This window comes from Vicugna pacos, chromosome X, assembly GCF_048564905.1.
Source record: "Vicugna pacos chromosome X, VicPac4, whole genome shotgun sequence".
Taxonomy (NCBI): Eukaryota; Metazoa; Chordata; class Mammalia; order Artiodactyla; family Camelidae; genus Vicugna; species Vicugna pacos.
Window position 1 is genome coordinate 113,347,868 of NC_133023.1, and position 21,859 is coordinate 113,369,726.

The 21,859-nt window shown below is 42.8% G+C and overlaps 2 protein-coding genes across 5 annotated transcripts in view; one reads left to right on the forward strand and one right to left on the reverse strand.

Moving 5' to 3' along the window:
• The window catches only part of CMC4 (C-X9-C motif containing 4), an 87,191-nt gene that overhangs the window by 5,370 nt on the left and 59,962 nt on the right, over positions 1–21,859 (reverse strand). Inside the window, exon 1 of one of the 2 annotated variants that reach the window (XM_031675412.2) lies at positions 3,695–3,831. The exons of the other annotated variant lie outside the window; for it this stretch is intronic. The gene's annotated coding sequence lies outside the window, so the exon portion shown is untranslated. Of the gene's footprint in view, positions 1–3,694; positions 3,832–21,859 lie in introns of those variants that run through there. 2 annotated transcript variants of the gene reach the window in all.
• BRCC3 (BRCA1/BRCA2-containing complex subunit 3) overlaps positions 4,294–21,859 on the forward strand; it is a 53,523-nt gene continuing 35,957 nt past the window's right edge. The window contains exons 1-6 of one of the 3 annotated variants that reach the window (XM_006218857.4): positions 4,294–4,543; positions 5,205–5,221; positions 5,953–6,007; positions 13,714–13,833; positions 15,599–15,686; positions 21,236–21,324. In XM_006218857.4, the coding sequence (XP_006218919.1) occupies positions 4,421–4,543; positions 5,205–5,221; positions 5,953–6,007; positions 13,714–13,833; positions 15,599–15,686; positions 21,236–21,324 (492 nt within the window). In that variant the 5' untranslated portion in view covers positions 4,294–4,420. The remainder of the gene's footprint in view (positions 4,544–5,204; positions 5,222–5,952; positions 6,008–13,713; positions 13,834–15,598; positions 15,687–21,235; positions 21,325–21,859) is intronic. The other 2 variants (XM_015251697.3, XM_015251696.3) reach the window with 2 other exon arrangements.

The window sequence follows — 21,859 nt, forward strand, 5'->3', positions numbered from 1 at the left end:
TGCGCCCTTTGACAGGTGTAAAGGAAGCACACCTTCTAGGCAAACTCTTCCCATAATGCAGCCTCGGCTCTAACCCCGTAAGAACCCCCTGCCCAGTCCTGGATCTCATTTCAGGGCCTCACAATAACTTGACCTGCATTTTACAGGAATGAATCGTCTGGACCCAGCTCACCGCATCAAGGCATGGTTTCACTAGATTTCTGTGTTTCAGAGAGCCCAGATACAGCACTGGGGGACCTGCTCCACAAAACCAAGGCCTTCTATTCACATTAGGTGGCCATCAGGTAGAAGAGGAACTGCCATACAGCTGAGGAGGTTGTTAAACTCTCAAAGTGAGATTGTTAAGAGCAAACAAGATGCCAGAACATAGCATGGTGCCAGAAAGAACTAATGGAGGTAAACCAAGCCCTCTTTTTAGGAACAACAATCTGACTACTTTGTTGTTTTTCCTTAACATTGTTTCTCTCAGTGGCCACACAACCCCTCCTGATCCTGCAGACTCAACACTTATGAGGAGTTACTGTGGACTTCTTCCTCTTCAGTTGCTACATCCCATCTGTCACCAATTCCAGCCAGCACCACTGCCACTGTATTTAAGACAAACTTTCCCCCAATACCAGTTCATTTTAGCTCCATATCCTGGCTCCCCAGGCCCCTGTGCTTATCTCAGAACTATGACGATAGAGTGCAGGTGCCTGCCTTCTCTATGAAAACAACTTGCCTTTTATGACTATTGTAGCGTTTGTCTCAACTAAAATTCATATTTTGACCTCTAATTGTAAAGTGCCTTGCATTTTGCTCTGCTTATTTCACAAGTCCTGTCCCCACCCCACCCCCAAATACAGTATTAGAAGCCCGTCAATAGAAGGACTAATACAGTACTAGTCAAACAGGGTTCCTGTGAGTGGATGGGTGTGTATGGTGAGTAGAGAGGGTAGACGGACAAAGGCCACATAGACACGGGTAGAGATCAATTCTCTAGGTGTATTGGATAGCAATATATTATTTTTTCAAAGCCATTTTTTTTCCCATTTAGCAGATACAATTGTTCTGCCTCTCCTCCCTAAGGCTTCAGAGAGGGTACAAACAAAACCTAGTAAATACCAATGTCAAAATAAAATATATTAAAGTCTGGATTTTGAGTACAACAACAACAACAACAAAGTGTGCCACACCCTCCCTCCTTTAAAGTAGAAATCAAGTGTTAGGGTCTAAGGACCATTTCAACATCACAGATAGGTTCCAGCCACAACTAAAACACTGACATTTAAATTTGTTTTGAATGAAAAGCAAATTTTTACTGGTTACACTGACATTAAAAGGAAATAATTCCAGTGCAGTAGCGGGCAAACACATTGGAGATGATGGTCTGAATTAGTGTGAATCACAACAAAGAGGCCTGTGAGTCACTACAAAATATTCTTAGAAGAAAGGTGGCATGATGTGCTGCTGTGACCCAGAGGACAACATGCTGGGCAGGAGCAAACCTCTGCACACAACCCCAGACTTGTATGCCACCACCTGGAGGTGGCAGGAATGCCTAGCGAAAGGTGACTGAAGTGATCAAGGGCCTGAGAAGCTGCCAGATGAGCATGAATCAGAGAACAGCCAAGGGATTAAGAGCAAAGCCACCAAATCACAGGTTGTATGAATGGAACACAATTTCCCTAAATGGGATTCTTGGAACACTTGTCCTAACTTTTTCCTTGGTCAAAATAAGTTTTGGGATCTTGTTATGCAGTAAAGAAACTTTATTTTAACGCTTCCCAAATTTATTTGACTAGAGAACATTTTTCTGCATATGATACTTGTTCACAAAATTCAGGACCCCTTGGACTAAGATAACGTCTTAAAACCTCAAGATAAACTTAGATACAAGGTGCAGTACAATACACAGAATATAGACCTGTTCCACTCAACTCAAGGGATACTACCAGCTGCATATTCAAATAGATTTAAAAAAAGTTTTTATGTAGCTTTATTACCCATGAATGCACTAAAAGAGATTGTTCCCACGGGAGTTACCTTGATGCCACGGCCAGGGACCACACTGGTGGAGATACACTGTATCTTAGGCATTTTGTAAACTGTTTTAAATAGATGATAGACAACACAGATGGGCCTCCCTAGGTAGATTAAGTAAAACCGTAATTTTTCCTTTACAGAATGAATTATTTTGTGTCTTAGAAAAGTATAATTTGGTTTAATTTCCAGGTGTTTGAACAGTTTTTAAACATTAATCAGTTGAATACATTTATTTTATTTGAAGTCAATTAATAAACTCATGTAATTACAATGAGTGAAGTTACCAAGAACGCAAGCCCTGAAGTCAGCCCAGCCTGTGTATGAATGCTGACTTTGCCACTTACTAGTTCTGTGACCTCGGACAAGTTAACCTCTGTACACCTCAGTTTTCTAACATGTAAAATGAGAATTAAAGAACATACTGATCACAATTGTCAACACTTTCTTAGCACTTCCTATATGATTTATATATATTGACACTTTTAATCTTCACACAATCACCCGATTAGATAGATGCTATTATAACCCCCACTTAAAGATGAGAAAGTAAGGCACAGAGAAGTTAGGTAACTTGCATGAGGTAACACAGCTAGGAAGTTGCAGAGGGTAATTCCAATTGGGGCAGTTTATACATACAAGATATATAAATGCTTAGTAGAGTGTCTAGCACATAATAAGCTTGCCATAAATGTTAATAGGGCTTTTTCTTGTACTCCAATGAAACGTTTAGAGTTGTAAAATGTGGCCATGAGCAATATAAAAGTTTGAAAATATCAGTCTGGAATATGAAACTAACACCAACCAGAGACAAAGGTGTTTTTCTTCTCGAAGGTGACTAAAAATGCTTATAAATGTAAAACATACCATCACAAAACATAATAATAAGAGCACCATCAGGGCTGGGCACACTAGCCACGCACAGCAATTGAAAATAGTAGATGATGTAAAACTAAAACTGAAGCTTAAGAGAAAAGTTAGATGGGTCCAATGTAATTACACACTTGCAATTTTGCCCACGGTTCATCGTTATCAAAATTAATCATGGAAGGATGTACAATGTGGTTCTTAAGCATTAGGTCAAAATAAAGGTTGCTGGCATGTGTAATATTAGAGATAGGGCCCACATCCAGTGGAACTATTTATGGGGAGCCTTGGGTTGGAACTGACTTGGGAGAAAAGAGCAAAGCATCAACACCTCTTCAGGTAGCACCGTGGGCACGTTCCCTTTCCAGTACTGGCTTCAAAACCACACAGGGCATAGAAAAGCAGATTCAACACAGCCATAAACTGATGGGCTGTGGATGCAGCCCATATATTTTCCTTTGATTTAGAATCATTCCTGAAATCCACGTGTACTTCCTAACCTTGGGAGTTGGAAGATCTGTACTTTCACCTATTGCACGTTTGTTATACGTCCAAAGAAAATTACTTTTACACGTAATTTCACCATGTCTGATATCATCGAGACAGGGACGGTCAGGGAAACTTGTATCGTGCATCTCTGCTGCGATACATCCGACCTTGAATAAAAACTGAAGTTCCCCATTCCCCTTCCCTGTCTCCAACAAATCGATACCTAAAAGCCTTTACAGAAAGTAGCAGCAGGCAAGCTTAAGAGTGATACTTTTCAGATACAGTATAGCACTGTTTCTGCCAAGAGGTTACTCACATGAATATAATGTTTCTTGGGCTAATTAATCCGCCTCGAGAGCAGCGAGGCTAAAACTTCAGGTCACCCACCCCGGGCCACTCAAGCCGGGATCGGGACGTGAGCCCGGGGCGAGCCGAGGGGCATTCGGGCCGAGGTCACCCGAAGCGAAGTGGTACGGCACGGGCCGGCAACCGGAAGTGGTCCAAGGAAAGAGAGTTGTACAAAATTCTGGGGCCCTAACTTGGAAACAAAACAAAATAAAACAAAACCTGAACTTCGGACCGAATCTCAAAGGAGAGGCCCCTCGGTAAAGAGGTCGGCGCGCGCGGCGATGCCGCCTCAGAGGGAGGTCCCCGGAGCGTGTAGGCCGCGCAGGGCTCTTCTCAGCGGGCGGGCAAAATGGGCGCCGACGCTCGGGAGGCGCCAGCCCGGCCGCCCGGGCGCCGCTTACAGACCACGTCCGCCTGCGGCCCGAGAGCACCGCCTCCTCGCCGCCCCCTGCGCCCGGCCTGACGTCCCGACCGCGGCCGGCCACCGCCCTCCGCCCCGACGGCCACGCCTGCCCCAACCGGCGCGGGCGTTTCCCAGGTGCCGCTGGGCCGGCCCCGCCCCCGCGGCCGAGCTCCGCCCCCGCGCGCCCGCCTCTCGCCTCCAAGCCCCGCCCCCGCGGAACCCGCGCTCCGGAGCACCCGGTTGGCCAGGCCCGAGTGGGCCCGAAGCGGACGTGAGCACAGTCGGACCAAGATGGCGGTGCAGGTGGTGCAGGCGGTGCAGGCGGTTCATCTCGAGTCGGATGCTTTCCTTGTCTGTCTCAACCACGCTCTGAGCACAGAGAAGGAGGAGGTGATGGGGCTGTGTATAGGGGAGGTGAGTAAGCCACTCAGCCTGGCCGGAACCCTGCCGAGCAGTCCCCCCGGGTCCCCGGGTCGGGTGCTGGCTGTGCCCAGGGCTGCGGAGGCCACAGCACCCCTGGCTTAGCTCCTTGGAATATCTTTTGAATGGTCCTATGTTTGGGGCCCCGTTTCCTCTGGTCGCCTAATGCTTCCGCAAGCCCCCAGCGATCCGCATAAGCCTCAGGGAGTAGGAGGAGGCTTGCTTTTTCACTCGAAGTCTGTGGCTTTTCTTTAGTTCTGGAGTTGTCTCCCCATTGACCAAAACCGCAAGTCAGACCAGACAGACATTATAGTATAACGAGGACATCAATTTATTACGAAGTAGCTGACTACGATTAGGGTCCCTAGCCTCGCGTCCATCCACTCTCCCCTCTAGGAAGCGTTTTGAGGGTACCAAATAACCGAAGACACGCATGGGGTTCAAAGACGCGAAAGTCTGTTCCGTTAAATGTTGCACAGGGGCAAAAGAGGATTAGTAAATAGAGCTGACTTGTTGACAGTCCGAAGTAGGATTTCTCCAGGCTTTCAATGCCGGTGTACAGGAATGCATGACCTAATTTTCATATAATCTGCATCCATGTACATCTGATATGCTTAATGTGATCAATAATGTTTTCTGCTCTTTCCCACTCTAGTTGAATGATGACACAAGGTAAGATTATATTTGTTTATTCCTATCTTTTCATCTCTATGCCATTGTTAACTTAAATTATCACAAGTTTGGCAATATTTTGTACGGGTTGCATTTAAAGTTAACGTTGTAACTCTGGAGCTCCCTCAATACTACATTTTGATTTCCGCCTCAACCCTGAAGGTTGGTGTCCACCTTACTTTCTAGTAGGACGATTTTCAGTTGAAATATGTATGACCCTATCTGAAATAAATGAGGGGAACCAAGATCATAAGTGAACCTGTGAAAGCTCTTTGTGACAGATAATGTGCATATTAAGAGACATTCCCCCCCCACCTCATTCATTTCTCCATCCAAACTGTCAGTGGCTTTCTGCCTCCTCCGGGTGGGCTCTACAGTGATCTCAGAGATCCCTGATGTCTTGAATGCCTGAGGTGGTGAAAACTTTGGGTTAACTTTATTTAAACTTCAAAACTTAGCATGGTGTCTACTGGTCAAACCCACCTCCTTAATACCCAGAATTGTAGGAGTTGTTTTGTCCATGAAAACCATGCACTCAGCCACTTATGTGTGGGTCTAATACTGCATCTAACAGGTGTATGAGCACAGCTCTAGTCTCAGTTTACTTTCCCTCCTCTTCCTTTGTTTCTGCTAAGGTTTCACTGCAAAACCTGCTAGTCCTGTTACTTTGCTGTAATACCTTTGTATATTCCAAACCTCAGTTGCCTTTTTTTCTAATTTATCCCCAAAAGGAGTGACCCCAAATTTACATATACTGGAACTGAAATGCGCACAGTTGCTGAAAAGGTACGTGTGCTATAATTTTGCATGATGAAAACTTGCACTTGGGGAGTGCAGTTCTTAGCCCACCTTGACTTTTCTCCTGCCTGTACTCCCACTCCACCTTTTCTGGCATGTTCTAGCTTTCCCATTGTATTGCAGACCTATGGCTTTTTTTAATATGATAAAAATAAATTATGTCCTCTTCTGCCAAGCAGACAATGGAGCTGATAAAAGCTATCTGGCAACAACTCCATCCACTTACTACCTTTAGATACAAACTTCTCCGTGTTAACCACTTTGCCTCCCTTCTTCCCATATCAAGGAAAGAAGTCCACTTCCTCTCCAGAGGAAGTTTCTCTGCAGCTTCTTCAGGGACCTTGCGCATCCAATCTCCTGTCTCTCTTCTGAGTCTTCAACTTCTTCCTGTTATCCAGCTCTTTTCCCTTAGGATTCAGCTGTGCTTCCCTCATTTTCAGAAGGGAAAGAACAATAACTTCTTAATGCTGTATCTCCTTGTACTTAACTACTCTTATATCCTTCCTGTAAGAGCCAGGCCTCTTAAAAGAATCCGATACAATCACTACTTCTTTACCTTCTCCAGTGAAACCCACCACGTCTGGTTTCTAGTTCCACCTCTCCAGCTACATCCTCACTGCTCCAGCAGTGGATTATTCCTTGGTGTTTATATTACTACATCGTTGTCCTTACAACTCTGAAGTCTCACGGGATTTTTGTATGTTTTCTTTTTGCGGTGTCTGCCTTTTCCTCCCTTCTCCCTCCCATCCTTTATGGGCTCTTCCTCCTCTGCTATGGCTTTAAAGTTGGTCCTCTCAAAGTTTCTGTCTTGGCCTCCTTCTCTTCCCAGGATGTCTTCCTAGACAACATTACCTTCCCTATGGCTTTACCTGCAGCAGACGTTGAGGTTAGACAGATCTGTCTTCAAATAATTTCTTTGATACTTATCGTGTGACTTTGGACATGCTACTTAACATCAGTGAGCTTTGCTGTCTTTATCTGTTAAACAGGGATAATGACAGCCACGAACTTCACAGAATTTTGGGGAGAGTTGGATTTGGGTAAGGTATGTAAGACATTCATCTGTAGAATGGGTATAACAACAGTACCAACCTCACTGGGTGATTGGGAGAGTTCATTAAGTTAATACAGGAAAAGCACTTTTCCAATGCCTGACTGATAGCAGGTTGCCAATAAATGCTGGCCATTCTGGCTTGTTGTGGTTAATGCTCTATACATGCCGCTTAGTATAAATTATCTCAAGCTCCAGAACTTCATACACAACTGCCCTCTGGATATCCAAGGGTAGCTAGACACAGGCATCCTAAACTAAGATGTTCAAAGCTAGCCTTTCCTCTTCTTCAAACCTGCTCCTCCAACATTCTTCCTGCCATAGTAGTCCCCTTACTACCTGGCAGCAACTTGGAATCCCCTAGTAATCTCTACAAACTCCTGGTCCTGACTTAGTTGGTCCTGGGTGAGACCTGTGTGGCAGAGTTTGAAAAGCTCCCCAAGGGACTCTAATGTGCAGCCAAGTTGGGAACCACTGCCTGCCATTCAGAACCATTAATGTGGATTGCTTTCTTGTCTGTTCCCAACACTTCTTCCCAACTACTGCTGCCTTATTTGAGGTCCTCATCACTTCCTTTCTTGACCACTGCATTAGCCTCTACACTAGCCTCCTTGCCATGAGTCCCTCTCACCTCTAGTCTTCTGACTGCTTAGGATGTGACCTTTTGAGAACATAAGTCTCATATAACTCTGCTTAAAATTCAAAGGGTTTCCTATTACCTTCAGGATGAAGTGTCATTACTGAAGCACTCAGGGCCTTTCATGATCTCCTTTCTGTTTATCTCTGTACATTTGTCTGCGTGGATCCAGGTTCTAACCATGGTAAATTATGTTGGCTTCCAGATTACACTGTGCTGTTTCACTGCTTGTATCTGCTGGGTATTATACCTGGACTGCTTCCCCCTCCTTCTACGGTTGGCTAACTCCTTATCCTTTGCAGTTCAACCCAGGTGCCACCTGCCTCTTTAAGGAACCTGCCCTGACCCATAGGCTATCTCCTTGAGCATATCTACTTCAGTGCATGTATGTTCATTTGTCTCTCTTCTTGGATGTGACTGCTGTATCTTGTTATACTTAGGCTCTCATGTAGTGCTTCGCATGTAGTACATACTTGATAATACATATTTTATGAATTAACATACATCCCCTGCGATAGGAAGTTCGTGTTACCTGCCTGCGATCCCTGGAGAGCCAGGCCAGGGCATGCAGACTTTCTGTAAGGGGCCAGACGGTCGATATTTTTAGCCTTGTGGGCCATCCAGTGTATGTGGCAGTTCCTCAGCTTTGCCAGTGTAGCAAATGAATGAATGTGGCCAGGTCTGGCCTGAGGGAGGTGGGGCAGGCCATAGTCTGCTGACCTTTGATCTGTGTACTAGGACAGAGGAGCAAAAGGAACTGAGTTTTAGTACCTTAATTCCAAGACTGGAAAAGTGTAGGGACCCATCTAGCCAGGCTGGAGTATCTTATTTCTTGTGTGACTATGACCATAACAGTCTGTTCCCCAAACGCTTCAGTTCTTTGTGACCTTTATTTATGCTTGTATTTTTTAAAAATCTATTTCTGGGCCAGCCTCACCATCCTATCCTGAACTTCTTTTCCTCATTCCTCTTAGGCAGTGAAACCTCTCTGACTAGAGAGAGAGAGAGCATTCAGCCCGGGCATCAACTCTTGATAAACACATTGCCAATCTTAATGATGTAATTTTATTTTTCAAAATATTCATCATTTTCATATTTATAGTATTTCATCAAATATATCTTATTATTCCCCTCAATCCTCCATTAATTAGTTATAACATTCTTTTATTTTCCTTTTAGTCATTATCCTACATATTACAGTATGCATTCTTGATTTGTTAGTCTAATACGAATGACTGTTTTAACATTTCCTGAATAATACCAGAGCTTTACATCCTCCTACCTTTTAGATTATTGTTGTCATGCATTTTAATTCTAGTTTAAGCACCACATGACATTGTTATTACTGTTTTGTATTTGCTCACATATTTTACCCTTGACAGTGTTCCTCATCCCTTCCTTTCTCTCTGTAGCATTTCTGTGCTGCTAATGAATTCTCTTGATTTTTTGCACCTGAAAATGTCTTCATTTTGCCTTCATTTTGAATATAGACGTCTCGGTTGGCAGATCTTTTCTAACATGTCACCCATTCTCGTCATGCTTTCATTGTTTCTGGTCAAAGATCAGCTCTTTGTCTCCTGCTGTAAAGGAGCTTATGTTCTAGTAGAGGAGGAGCTTAAGTCAACAAGTAGAACACAACATGTCATAAGCTCTAGCAGATACATGTGTATTCTAAGGAAAGTTGTATGAGAGGGGAGACTGTTTTATTCTTTATAGGATGAGCAAGGAATTTAAAGGCTAGAAGGAGAACCACGTTCAAGCTCAGTAGCCACATGTGCCTCCTGGCTGCTGGGTTGCACAGTGTAGATCTATAACTTCCTTCAAACCCTCCTCTCAGATTTCACCCTTGTGCCTGCAACATCTGGCAATGCCATCCCCATCTTTTCTCCTGAAACTCTTGAACCGTGTCATTGTTCTGGTTTTGACTCCTCTGTCTTCCTTCCCGGCTTCTCTTACTGTACCGCATCCTACCTGTGAGTCCCTCCTTGACTCACCCTGGACCTTAGCTCCCTCTCCCCACACTACTCCTTGCCTTTATTTACAGCTTCTCATCTCAGTTCAGCTCATCTGCAAACACACACATCTCCCTTCCTTCTTGATCCTTTCTACACCTAGTCCTGTGTTCTACTGAATTTCATCCTTGAAACTTTAGAGTCATGCTGGACAATTTCCTTTCCTCTATCACCCATGGTCCGTAAGCTACCAAATCTTGTGAATTCTTCCTTCTTAATGAATCTCAAATCTGTTTCTTCCATCTCTGACATACACTTTTTTTTACTTTTTTTTATTGAGTAATAGTCATTTTACAATGTTGTGTCAAATTCCAGTGTAGAGCACAATTTTTCAGTTAAATGTCAACATACATATATTCATTGTCATATTTTTTTCTCCATGAGCTACCATAAGATCTTGTATATATGTCCCTGTGCTATACAGTATAATCTTGTTTATCTATTCTACATTTTGGAATCCCAGTCTGTCCCTTCCCACCCCCTGCCCCCTTGGCAACCACGAGTTTGTGTTCTATGTCCATGAGTGTTTCTGTTTTGTATTTATGCTTTGTTTTGTATTTATGTTTTGTTTTGTTTTTAGATTCCTCATATGAGTGATCTCATATGGTATTTTTCTTTCTCTTTCTGGCTTACTTCACTTAGAATGACATTCTCCAGGAGCATCCATGTTGCTGCAAATGGTATTATGTTGTCGGTTTTTATGGCTGAATAGAATTCCATTGTATAAATATACCACTTCTTCTTTATCCAGTCATCCGTTGATGGACATTTAGGCTGTTTCCATGTCTTGGCTGTTGTAAATAGTGCTGCTATGAACATTGGGGTGCAGGTGTCATCCTGAAGTAGGGTTCCTTCTGGATATATGGCTAGGAGTGGGATTCCTGGGTCATATGGTAAGTCTATTCCTAGTCTTTTGAGGAATCTCCATACTGTTTTCCACAGTGGCTTTCCTTGCTTCCGTCTCCCACTCTTAATGATTTAGATGTCTTCTTTGACAATTTTGTGTTTATTCTATTTGGAATTCATGACAGTTATCTCCTTTCCAGTTACGAATTTCTCATTTTTGTAGCATCCTGCTGCTTTTCTATTTAGAGTAGACCTGTCAATATTTCTTTCAGCATGGGTTGAGTGTTGCTAAACTCTTTTAGTTTTTGCTTGTCTGTGAAGTTCTTTATGTCTCCTGTTCTAAACGATAGCCTTGCTGGATAGAGTATCCCAGGCTGCATCTTTTTTTTCATTCAGGACTTTGAATATATCTTGCCACTCCCTTCTGGCCTGTAGTGTTTGTGTAGAGAAATCACCTGGGAGACTTATGGGGGTTCCCTTGTAACTCACTCTTTGCTTTTCTCTTGCTGCCTTTAGGATCATTTCTTTATCCTTGACTCTGGCCATCTTGATTATGATATGTCTTGGTGTGGGTCTGTTTGGTTTCTTCCTATTTGGGACCCTCTGAGCTGCCTGGACTTAGATATCTGATTCTTTATTTAGGTTTGGGAAGTTTTCAGTCATGATTTCTTCCCATACCTTTTCAATCCCCTTTGATCTTTCTTCCCCTTCTGGAACCCCTACTATGCATAGATTAGCACGCTTTATATTATCCCATAGGTCCCTTATATTGTTTTCATTGTTTTTAATTTGTTTTTCTCTCAGCTGTTCTGCTTGGGTGCTTTCTGTTGTCCTGTCTTCTAGGTCACTTATTCGTTTCTCTGCATTATCTAGCCTGCTTTGCACAGCCTTTAGGTCAACTCTCATCTCAGCCAACGAGTTTACTAATTCTACTTGGTTCTTCTTTATAGCTTCTATTTCATTTTTGACATATTTTGTATCTCTAAACACTATCTCTTTTAGTTACTTCAGCACTTTGATCACTCCTTTTTTGAAATCTTGATCTAGTAGGTCATCAGTGTCTATTTCCTCGATCGTGCTTTCAGGGGATTTCTCTTGCTTTTTTAATTGGGAGTGGTTCCTCTGCTTCTTCATATTGCTCATATCTCTCTGGCACTGTGGCTTAAGGAGTATCAGTTATCTAGTTCTCCTGGAGACGCTGTGCTCTTAATGATTTAATTGAGAGGTCTTTGTGTCTTTGCCCTTTTTCGTGAACTCAGCTTGCTGTTTCCAGGGGCCCTCTGTTGGCACCCTCTTCTGTGCTGCTCCCAGTGGCTGTCAGCCAGCAGATCGCGCCCCCTCCCAACACTTGGTCGGATGCTGAGCTCTTATCCGGTGGGCAGGCGGGTCCCTCCCCCTCCCCCTCCCCCTCCTCATGCTGCAGTCAGATGCTGCGCTCCGGGGGAGGCAGGTGGGCGGATCGCACCCCCTCCCAGCACCGTGGTCAGGTGCTGCGTTCCTGCCAGGAAAGCGGGTGGCCGCCCGCCCTTTCCTGGTGCCAGTCGCTCCGCTGCTCTGTGCAGCTGCCCGCTCCGCCTCGGGTCGGCGCCCCAAAGGCGGGCTCGGGGAAGACCGCGGAACCGCCCTGCCCCTGCTCCATGTTTATCTTGGCGGTTCGTGTTCTCTGAGGTGCCAGGGCAGAACGATCCTATCTGCCTCGGGCTGTAAACAAGTCTCAGTCCTGCCCAGGAGGCCGCGGAGCCCCCGGGTGCAGATTCAGGGCTCAGCCCTGCCCCCACTTGGGCGCTGTGCACAGGAGGATATGGTGGCTGTGGCTGAGCCCCGCCTCTCTTCTCAGAGAAGTGCCAGTAATGGCGGCGCAGGTCTGAGGAGACAAAGGCTATGGTGCCCCTCCCCCCAGGGCACACCAGCTGTGTTGCTTTGCTTTTTTCGCAATTTATAGGGGACTGAGGTTGTTCTGCTCCGTATCTCCTCCCAGCCACGGCGCGCAGCCCCCTGCAGTCCCCCGGGTCCGCCTCAGTGCAGCCTCCCCAGTCTCCCGCCCGGCTTGGGTGGCCTGTCCCGGCCCCAGCTGCCAGCTCGCGTCTCGGGCTGGGTGTTGTGGGGACCCTTAGTGGATGTTTAACTCAGTTCTGTCGGTCAAGGTGTGCTCTGGGCAGATCCAAGCCTCGGAGGCTCCCCCTCTGTCCCGTTGGAGAGGGGAGACCCACCGAATGAGCGCTGTTCCTCCTTTGCTGCTCCTTCCCCGCGGGACCGGTCCCGCACTGTTTTGCTTTTTCTTCTTTCTTTTTTCCTTTCTCCTACCAGATTTTTGGCATCTTTGTCTTTCAAAGAGGGTGATGTTCTGTCAGAGTTTGGCAGGTGCCCTGGTTGGCTGAGTGGGTCCGTGGATGTGAGTCTTGGTGTATCTGTGGGAGAGGGTGAGCTATGAGCATCCTACTACTCTGCCATCTTGCTTCTCTCTCCATCTCTGACATACACTTAGTCCAGCACTGAATGATTACTTCATGGTCAAGCATATTTTCAGTCTAACCTTCCTCCTTAGCCTTACTGTCTGTCATTCTGCCTCAAGTTGTGTATTTAAATCAGTTGGCCAACTTGTCTCCCAAACAGCTCACTCATACTGATTTAGTATCTACAGAAATTCTGTTTATATGTGTACACATACAAACACACACACACACAGCAATCAGGAAATAGATATACTCATCTGCTGTTTCTATGAAGATTTTTTTCTAGTGTAAGTGACTCCTTTCCTCTTAATTCCTGTAGCATTGATTAACTGCATTTATTTTGGAGTAGTTTCATGTGGGATACTTGCTGCTCAACCAGATGTTAGCATTATGAACACTTGGAATGTCAGCACTCTGACTTGTATTCTTTTGTGTGACAGTGCTTTGCACATAGTTGGAAACAAACAATTAGTTGATCATTCAGGAAGTCCTTCCTTGATCTAAATATTATCCTTCATATTTTTGTTTTAAAATGTATATATTGAGGTTGAATGTATTTGAAACATTCCATTATTTGTGAGAAAAATGCCAGTTTTCTAATATGGAAGCTTGAACCTGATAATGTAATACATCACAGTCCTCTAATTGTTATTTGAGAGGAGCAGAAGTAAACATTTCTGTGGATTTTCCTTTAGGTCGACACTGTCAGAATTGTTCATATTCATTCTGTCATCATCTTGCGACGTTCTGATAAGAGGAAGGACCGAGTGGAAATTTCTCCAGAGCAGCTGTCAGCGGCCTCAACAGAGGCAGAGATATCCTTCTTGGTCGATGAGACACTTTTCTGTGCTCTGGAAGCCCCACTTTCCTTTGTTTGCTGCTTTAGGAGATTTCACAGGTTTTCTTCTTGGTGACTCTTTCCCGGTTTTCATGTTTACCTCCTTAGATCCAGCTGCTTCATTAATCAGAATTTATTTCTGTTCCTCATTTTGAGTGACTTTTTAATGGGAGAACTAGACATTTCTAACATTCCTGCTCTTAAATGCCCAAAGATCCCGGGGTCAAATCCTATGACAATGAACTCTACGGGGGTCACCTCCTCCTTCCTCCCTACACCCTCCCTAGTACCCCAACCCCGTCTTAGTCTCTGCCCTTTGGAGATTCTCTTTTGAGGCTGCCTCTCAAAAAAGTGCAATACTGAGAACTGAATGTAAGATTCCATGTTAAATATAACGGAAGAATGATCAGATGTGACCCCATACCTCAGCTATAACAAATTAAATTTGCATCAGTGGTTCTGGTAATTTATTGTTCTTTTGGATTAAGTCTTGTAGTCAGTTAAAAAGAAACTTTAAAAAATAGTACATATACATGGTACAGACTTTAAAAGGTATGAAAAGTTGTACAAAATAAGTATTTCTCTGCAACCTCTATGCCCCAATTCCCTGCCCTGTCCCTCTCTGGACATAACCAGGGTTGTTAGGTTTTCATGTGTCCTTATGGATGAACTCTGTGCACACAGAAACATATATGAATATTTTCTTTTTAAAAAAGTATCTAATATATATGATCGCTTATGCCATTACATAACAGTGTATCTAGAGAATTGTCCACATCAGTTAGAGATACAGTGACGCCTCATCCTTATGACTGTGCTGTTATTTGTAACCTTTTACTCTAACAGTGCTGCAGCAAGTAACCTTGTATGTACTGCGTTTCACAATGTGTGTGTGTATCTGCAGGATCAATTCCTAGATTGTGGACTTGCTGGGGCAGAGGTGGTATGTAGGTGTAGCTCTAGCCATACGTGAAGCAGAATTCCCACCAGGCTGCTGCTGAAGAAATAGGCCTAGAGAAGTTAAGTAACTTCTCTTGGCATTTGAAAATTAAAAAAAAACATTTAAAAAGTATTCTTAGACTTAGTTGTACGGAAAGGGTGATTGGATTTTAATGTAAGTAACTTGTGGGAGAATCAATCAGCTGCAGAAGGGGACAGCTTATCTCCAGTTGAGTTTTTATCTCAAGTTACAGTCTCAGATAGTTATGGTAGATTTTAATTTCTAGAACAAAGGAGGCACATATTCTTTGGGGGGCTATTTCTAGACAAGTGGGGGTCACTGTTCATTTTGTCTCTGAAACCAACTTGGTTGCTATTATTGACCTTGGCAGCCTGCCAGAGAGAAATCAAATGAATTTTTAAACTCTTGTACTTTTTCAAGAATGAGAGGAGGATGGGCTAGAGTGAGGATAGATTACTTAATAATGTGACTTCCAAAGGTTTAGAAACTTCTTTTCACGTAGCACAGTGATAAGTATTTGAGTGATCAAGTATTAGCTAAATTGGATTAAGAGGGTATAACTCTATACAGTAATGGAAACCAGATGGATTCTATGTTTAAAAAAAGAAACACCTTTGGCTTTAAATGGGAAGTCTGGGAGATTCTGGGCATTGGTCTTTTTTCATTCTTTTGTTGACATTAAATTGTAATAGGTTTATTTTAAACTCCAAGATGTTTTCTGAGCCCTTACTAGCATTGCAGGTTTTGTTCCCACAAGTTGAAAATACCTTGACAGACACACAGGTTGGCTGAACTGACAGGCCGCCCCATGAGGGTTGTGGGCTGGTATCATTCCCACCCACATATAACTGTTTGGCCTTCACATGTTGGTAAGTATCATGTGGTTGCAATGTTTATTGTTTTCAGAAATGAGTATCATTTTTCCTTCGCTGTTACATGGGCTATGCTTATTTTAAATCAAAATGTAACTATCTTTAAACAGATGTCTTTATTCTTATTTTGCAGTTTTCAAAGTAATGATTTATGTCATATTGATTGTTTTTAATAGAAATAACATTTCATTTTGACAGTATTCAGGAAATCAAGACTAAAGCCTGACAATTGGTTGCTAACCAAAAAATACATAAATAAGTAAACTATAAACAAAATTGCTGAATGCTGAATACCACAGTCCATTTGGAAGAAGCAAAGGTGTGAAGGGTGAAATTTACAAAATTGATGTTTACAGTCTCTTATTAATAAAACAGTACAAAGAATTCCTGAATACTCTTCCCCCAGATTTGCCAAATAGTAACAGTTTGTAACACTTGCTGTATTGTTTTCTTTGTACATACGTGTGTATGTATATATGTGTCTGTGTCTGAGAGTAAGTTGCAGACTCTATTCCTCTTTACCCCTAAATTCACCCTGGAAAGCAAAAGGAACAAATAACAGAAAATGTAATAAAAGCTCTGCTGAAAGACACTTCTGAGAGTGTTAATTTTTTAAACTGCAGATAGAAAGTTCAGAGAGTTGTAATAGCACGAGAGTTGGGAACCCTAGCTTTGGATTCTGTTAGTGAATAGGCCTGTGTTAGAATCTTGTTTTGGTCACTTGCTTGTTGAGAAGGTCTTCTAACTTCTCTGTGCCATTGTTTCCTCTGTGACAGAGTTGTTAGTAGAAGCAGGTGAAGTCAAGTACAGTTGACCTTTCATATCTGTGGGCTCTGTATCCATGGATCCACCCAACCATGGATTGGAAATATTTGGGAAAAAAATTCCAAAAAGTTCCAAAAATCAAAACTTGAATTTACTGTGTGCTGGCAACTCTTTACATAGCATTTACATTGTATTTAGAACTATTTACTCAGCATTGACATTGCATCAGGTATTATGAGTAATCTAGAGACAGTTTAAAGCATACAGGAGGATGTGCAGAGGTTATATGCCAGTACTTGGCCATTTTATATAATGGACTTGAGCATCCGTGGATTTTGGTATTGTAGGGTGGCGGGGGGCATGTCCTGGGAACAATTCTGAGGGATGACTATATATGGCATTTTGTCCCATGCTTATCACAATACCAAAGAAAGAAGCCAAAGTATTTATCAGTAAAACTTTTGAGGACACAGAGCACAATTACATATCTAGAGTTGAAGGGCAGACAACATTCGAATGATTAACAATAAGAATACAGCAGGTCTGTCAACTGAGATGTCAAAGTGTTTGTGGTAGTAAAACTGGGCAGAACTAAAGGGAAACTCTCCCAGCCAAGCTGATGTGTACGATGAATAGATTGTTGTGGATTTCCAGAGCTTCAATCTCAGATCATGCAAGGCATTTAGTCTCACATCATTTTTGTCTCAATCTGAACTAGTTCCTCAGCTTTTTTCTTATCCCCACACCTCTGAGCTCCCTACTTCCTCCTTCACTTTCAGTAGATGCCACTGCTTCCTCCTTTATAGAGGAAACAGGAGTCACTTAGAAAGGAATTTTCACCATTTCCCTTTACCTATCACTGTGCCCATCTTCCCCCTTCACTCTTACAACAGAGACCGTGTCTTCAAGGTGCTAGAGATAAATCGGTGAATGAGAGAAGCAAGATCTCTGCCTTCATAGAGCTTTCAAACATGCTCACACATCCCATGTTGAAGAGAACACAGTGAAAAACACAGTTCCAAGTCCCACTCCCCCTTCAGGTCCGTCTTGGCTTTCACAGCCAGACTGAAAGACTTTCTCACCATTCACCCATACTCCTCACCCAACGCTAGTCTGGCTTCTAGCCCATCACTGTTGAAGTGGATCTTGCTAAAATCATCAGTGACGCCCATGTTGAAAATCTAGTAAACATTTTAAGTCTCTGTATTACGTAGCATTTGGCACTACAACCACTCTCTGCTTCTTGAAACACTTCCCGAGTGTGGCTCTTAAGGGAAGAAACTAAGCTGAGGCTCAGAACTGAAATACCTTGTCCCAAACCAGATGGTTTAGTAAGTGACAGAGTCAGTATCTGAACTGAGATTTCTATGAAGCAGCGTCTGCTTTGCCTGGTTAAGTGAAAACAGGAAATGGGGGAGGAAGTGTAGGTTTGGTGGTGGGGAAAGAGAGAGAGAGTTTAGTTACATCATATGCATGCAATGACCTTATCCAAATTTTACCTATAGGACATGGTTTTCAAAAGAAATAGGGAAGTAATTTAAATAATGCAGCCCTATTTCATAAACTTCATGAGACTTGGCACTGATTTAAGTTGTCCCTGTAAGTGCATAGTAAAAGAAGAAATGTGCCTATAGTTTTGTTCCTAATTCTAAGATCTGCTTGATCCCTGTATAAGAAGTGACATAATCAGAACTGCTGCAGTGATGTCGTAGTGAGTTAATTTATCACCATGACAAATACAATTAAGCAGTTTTCTATAACCAATCATTTTAAAAAAGTTTATTTTCCCAAACTAGCATTCTGTTCTAGAAGTTAGAAGTCAAAACTCCTTAGAATCATTATAAACAATTTTTGACATGCTAATACATTTGTATGCACTTTTTACCAAACAGACTTAAAAGGAAACTATTAGGACAAGGTATAGAATAAGTGAAAGCTGGAGGAAAATTTTATTGTAATGCAATGGCTATCTTAGGCCTTTTATTCTAGAAACACTTGTACATATAGTCTCCTTTTAAAATTTTTTATTATTAACTGGGGCCTGTAGTTTCTGTTTCAGGGAAATTTTAAGTCAAGAGTAAATTAAAGAATATGATGCTTACAAATATGATGCTGTTCTGCTTTCACACCAGGGACTGGGGGCTGTGATTCTGTTGTCCCTTCAGACTGTCTCATAAATGTGAACATCTCCTCTCAGAATCTGTCTCTAGTGTATACAAATACATATTTCTCATATAATGTGGCCCCTGAATGCAAGCAGGCTGCCTCATATGATATTCAACTGAAGAAATAATGACCTGTTCTAATGCTGAAAGACAAACTGGACAGCACAACTGCAGAAAGTTCTCCTGGATGGCATGCATTTAGGCTAAACTGTATCTCTTGGATTTGGCAGTTAGGAGGTAAGTTAGAAGGAATTAAGGTATCTGAGGAAAAAATGTGAATCAGGGTAAGGGGCATGGGGTGCCTGTGGGCTGGGGGTGGGGTTTACATTTTAACTAATGTGATTAGGCCGCAGGGAGAAGGTAACAGTTAAGCAAAAACCTGAAGGAACTGAGAGAGTTGGCCATGCAGATATCTTTGGAAGAGCGTTCCAGACAGAGAGGAAGAATCTATGCAGCAGTCCTGAGGAGCGTGGCTGGACTGTATGAGGAAAAGCCTGTATGGCTGGAGCTCAGTGAGGAGGAGGGAGAGTGATAGGAAGTGAGGACAGGGAGGTAATAGGGGCAGCAGAAGATCCAAAGGCCCTTGAGGGCCACTGTAGAGTGGCTTTGTTGGATCACGGTAGTAGTTGAGGAGGAGGTGGTAAGAAGGGATCAAATTCTGGTTACGGTTTGAAGGTAGAGCTAACAGAATTTGCTGCTGAATTGGGTATAGGATATGAGAAAAAAGAGGAATAAAAAATGTGCTCAAGTGTTTTGGCTTGAACACCTGGACGGATGGAGTTGCTTCTGATTGAGAAGGGGGGTGGTCTTGGAGTGGCAGATTTTGTGGAGGAAGTCAGGTGTTTGGTTTTGGACATACTGAGTTTCAAATGTCTGGCAGGCAAGTGATGCTCACCTGCACTGTCCTTGGTCCATGACCAGTTACACAAGGAGCTTACACCAAACATAAATTATTCATGTCAACTTAGCATATTGTTTAGTTCAGCTTACATTTTCCTTAAGAAGACTTTCTCAGTGAAGAAAATGGAACATTAATTTCCATTCCAGCTCAAGCTCTTCTCTCCTTGTGAATAGGTAACAAATAGTTCACGGGCCTGCCACTCTGAGTAGCACAGTATTAAGACAACCAGTCAGAGTACTAGGCACACAACTACAGATGTGCATCTGGAGTTTGGGTGGAGGACCAAGACTAGAGTTTCTTGGGTGGGAGTTGGGAGTGGCCAGTGTAGAGATGAGTTTTGATGAAATCCCGCAGGGAGTGAGTGTAGAGAGAGAAGACATGGTGACTGAAGACTGAGCCTTGGGCAGATAGGAAGGATACAGCAAAAGAGACTGGAAAAGAAGAGCCAGGAAGTTAAGAGGACAGAGGTGAGAAGAGTGGGAATGTGAGGCCAAGTGAAGAAAGTGTTTCAAGGAGGGAGTGATCAGATAAATTGAGGACCAAAAATAGATCTTGACAAAAGCACTTTGGCTGGCACAGTATGGACAGTAATCCTTTTCAGACTCAGATTATTAATTCTTCATCAGTGGTTGTGGGTGAAGCAAAATGTAATGACTGCTTCTGAACTACCTTTGATGTACTAGGCATTGTGCTAAGAGGTCTTGCAATTTTTAAAATACAGACAAAGCCCTGTCAAAGTAGGGATGATGTTTATCCGTATTTAACTGATCAGGAAATAGGCTTAGAGGTATTAAAATTTTTACCATGGTACAGAGACCACTTATACAATGCTGTGTATTTTCACCAAGTTTCAGACAGTGTTTCCTTCATATTCTTTGCTGGGTACTGTTTGGTCTTAACTCTTAGGAAGATATTGGGGAGAAGTCCCATTCCAGGTCAAAAGGTATAAATGCTAAGTATATTTAAGAACATACTGCCAAACTAAGTGGGCATAAGTCAGCAGACCAGACCATGCTCTGCACTGTTTGGTTGTAATACCCGATCTTTTGTGTCCATAAACAGTGGTCTGAAGAATTCAGATCTTTAAACTTTGCCTCTGTTCAGATTTTGGGAATCTTTTACCTAATCCTTTCAAATATTGTATTTGATGCTTGTTTATTACTTCCTTTTCAAAAATTACATAACCATATTGTGATGTTTTGTTTCTATTCCCTGGAACATTGAGTTTAATTCTGTTGCGGTCATTTCTGTATGATGGTTTCCTCAATAAGCGTTTGCTCTGTGATAGTTCCACACTTCCATTCTTTAGTATCAGGTCTAACATACCCACTTCCGTAGAAGCTGTCCACCAAAAGGCTTATTCCAAGAAATCTTTTTGACTCCTTCCAATGCCTTCCTTTCCTGGAAGAAATTATCAGGATTTTTTGGACTAACTGAAGTTTTCCATTTATGTACATTTCATAGCAGGGTTAGTAGTGGGCTGCTAGGCAGCCTACAGTTATTAATGTTTTCTTATCTAATTGCAGTCTCCCATGGTGTTTCCCTAACCTACCAAAATGTTTATTCTTTGACAATCATATTGTCCTTAGAATATATCCCTGTTCTGCCTTTAGAATCTGAATCCTGGGAGGATTGTATGCTATTACTATCTTTAAATCTTCATGTCTGGGAGATATAGTTTATTGACAACAGATTTTAATTTTTGTTATTTGCAGATGTTCGCACGCAAGCCATGTACCAGATGATGGATCAAGGCTTTGTAGGACTTATATTTTCCTGTTTCATAGAAGATAAAAACACAAAGGTATTGCGTGTGTGAGTGTGTGTGTGCGCATGCACATATGTGCCTGTGTGTATAAACACACACATACACACAGAATAGAGAAAATGTTTCTGCAGTTTTAATAGGGTGGTCAGGGAAGGTTTCAATGAGAAGTGTGATTGAGTCAGGACCTGAAGAAAGTGAGAGAGCAAGTCTTGTGGATTTCTTGGGGGAGAGCACTCCAGGTAGAGGAACAGCCAGTGAAAAGACCCTGAGGTGACTGTGGCATGTCTGGGGGACATCAGGGAAGTCAGTGTGGCTCCAGGAGAGTGAGGAAGAACCTGGCCATGTATCCCAGCTTGCCTCTGTCAGTCCCAGGCTCCCATTCAATTAGCACCTTTCCTTCTTGGAAGTGTCCTGGTTTGGATGATAACTCATTTGGTCATCTTACAATGAGGGTGAATTTTGATGACTTATCAAGTGTGTCCTGTTGTTTAGTATGTTAGCTATATTCTCAAAATCTATGTTAATAATAAGTATTGTTCACAAAATCAGTCTTTTCTGGAAACATTAAAGT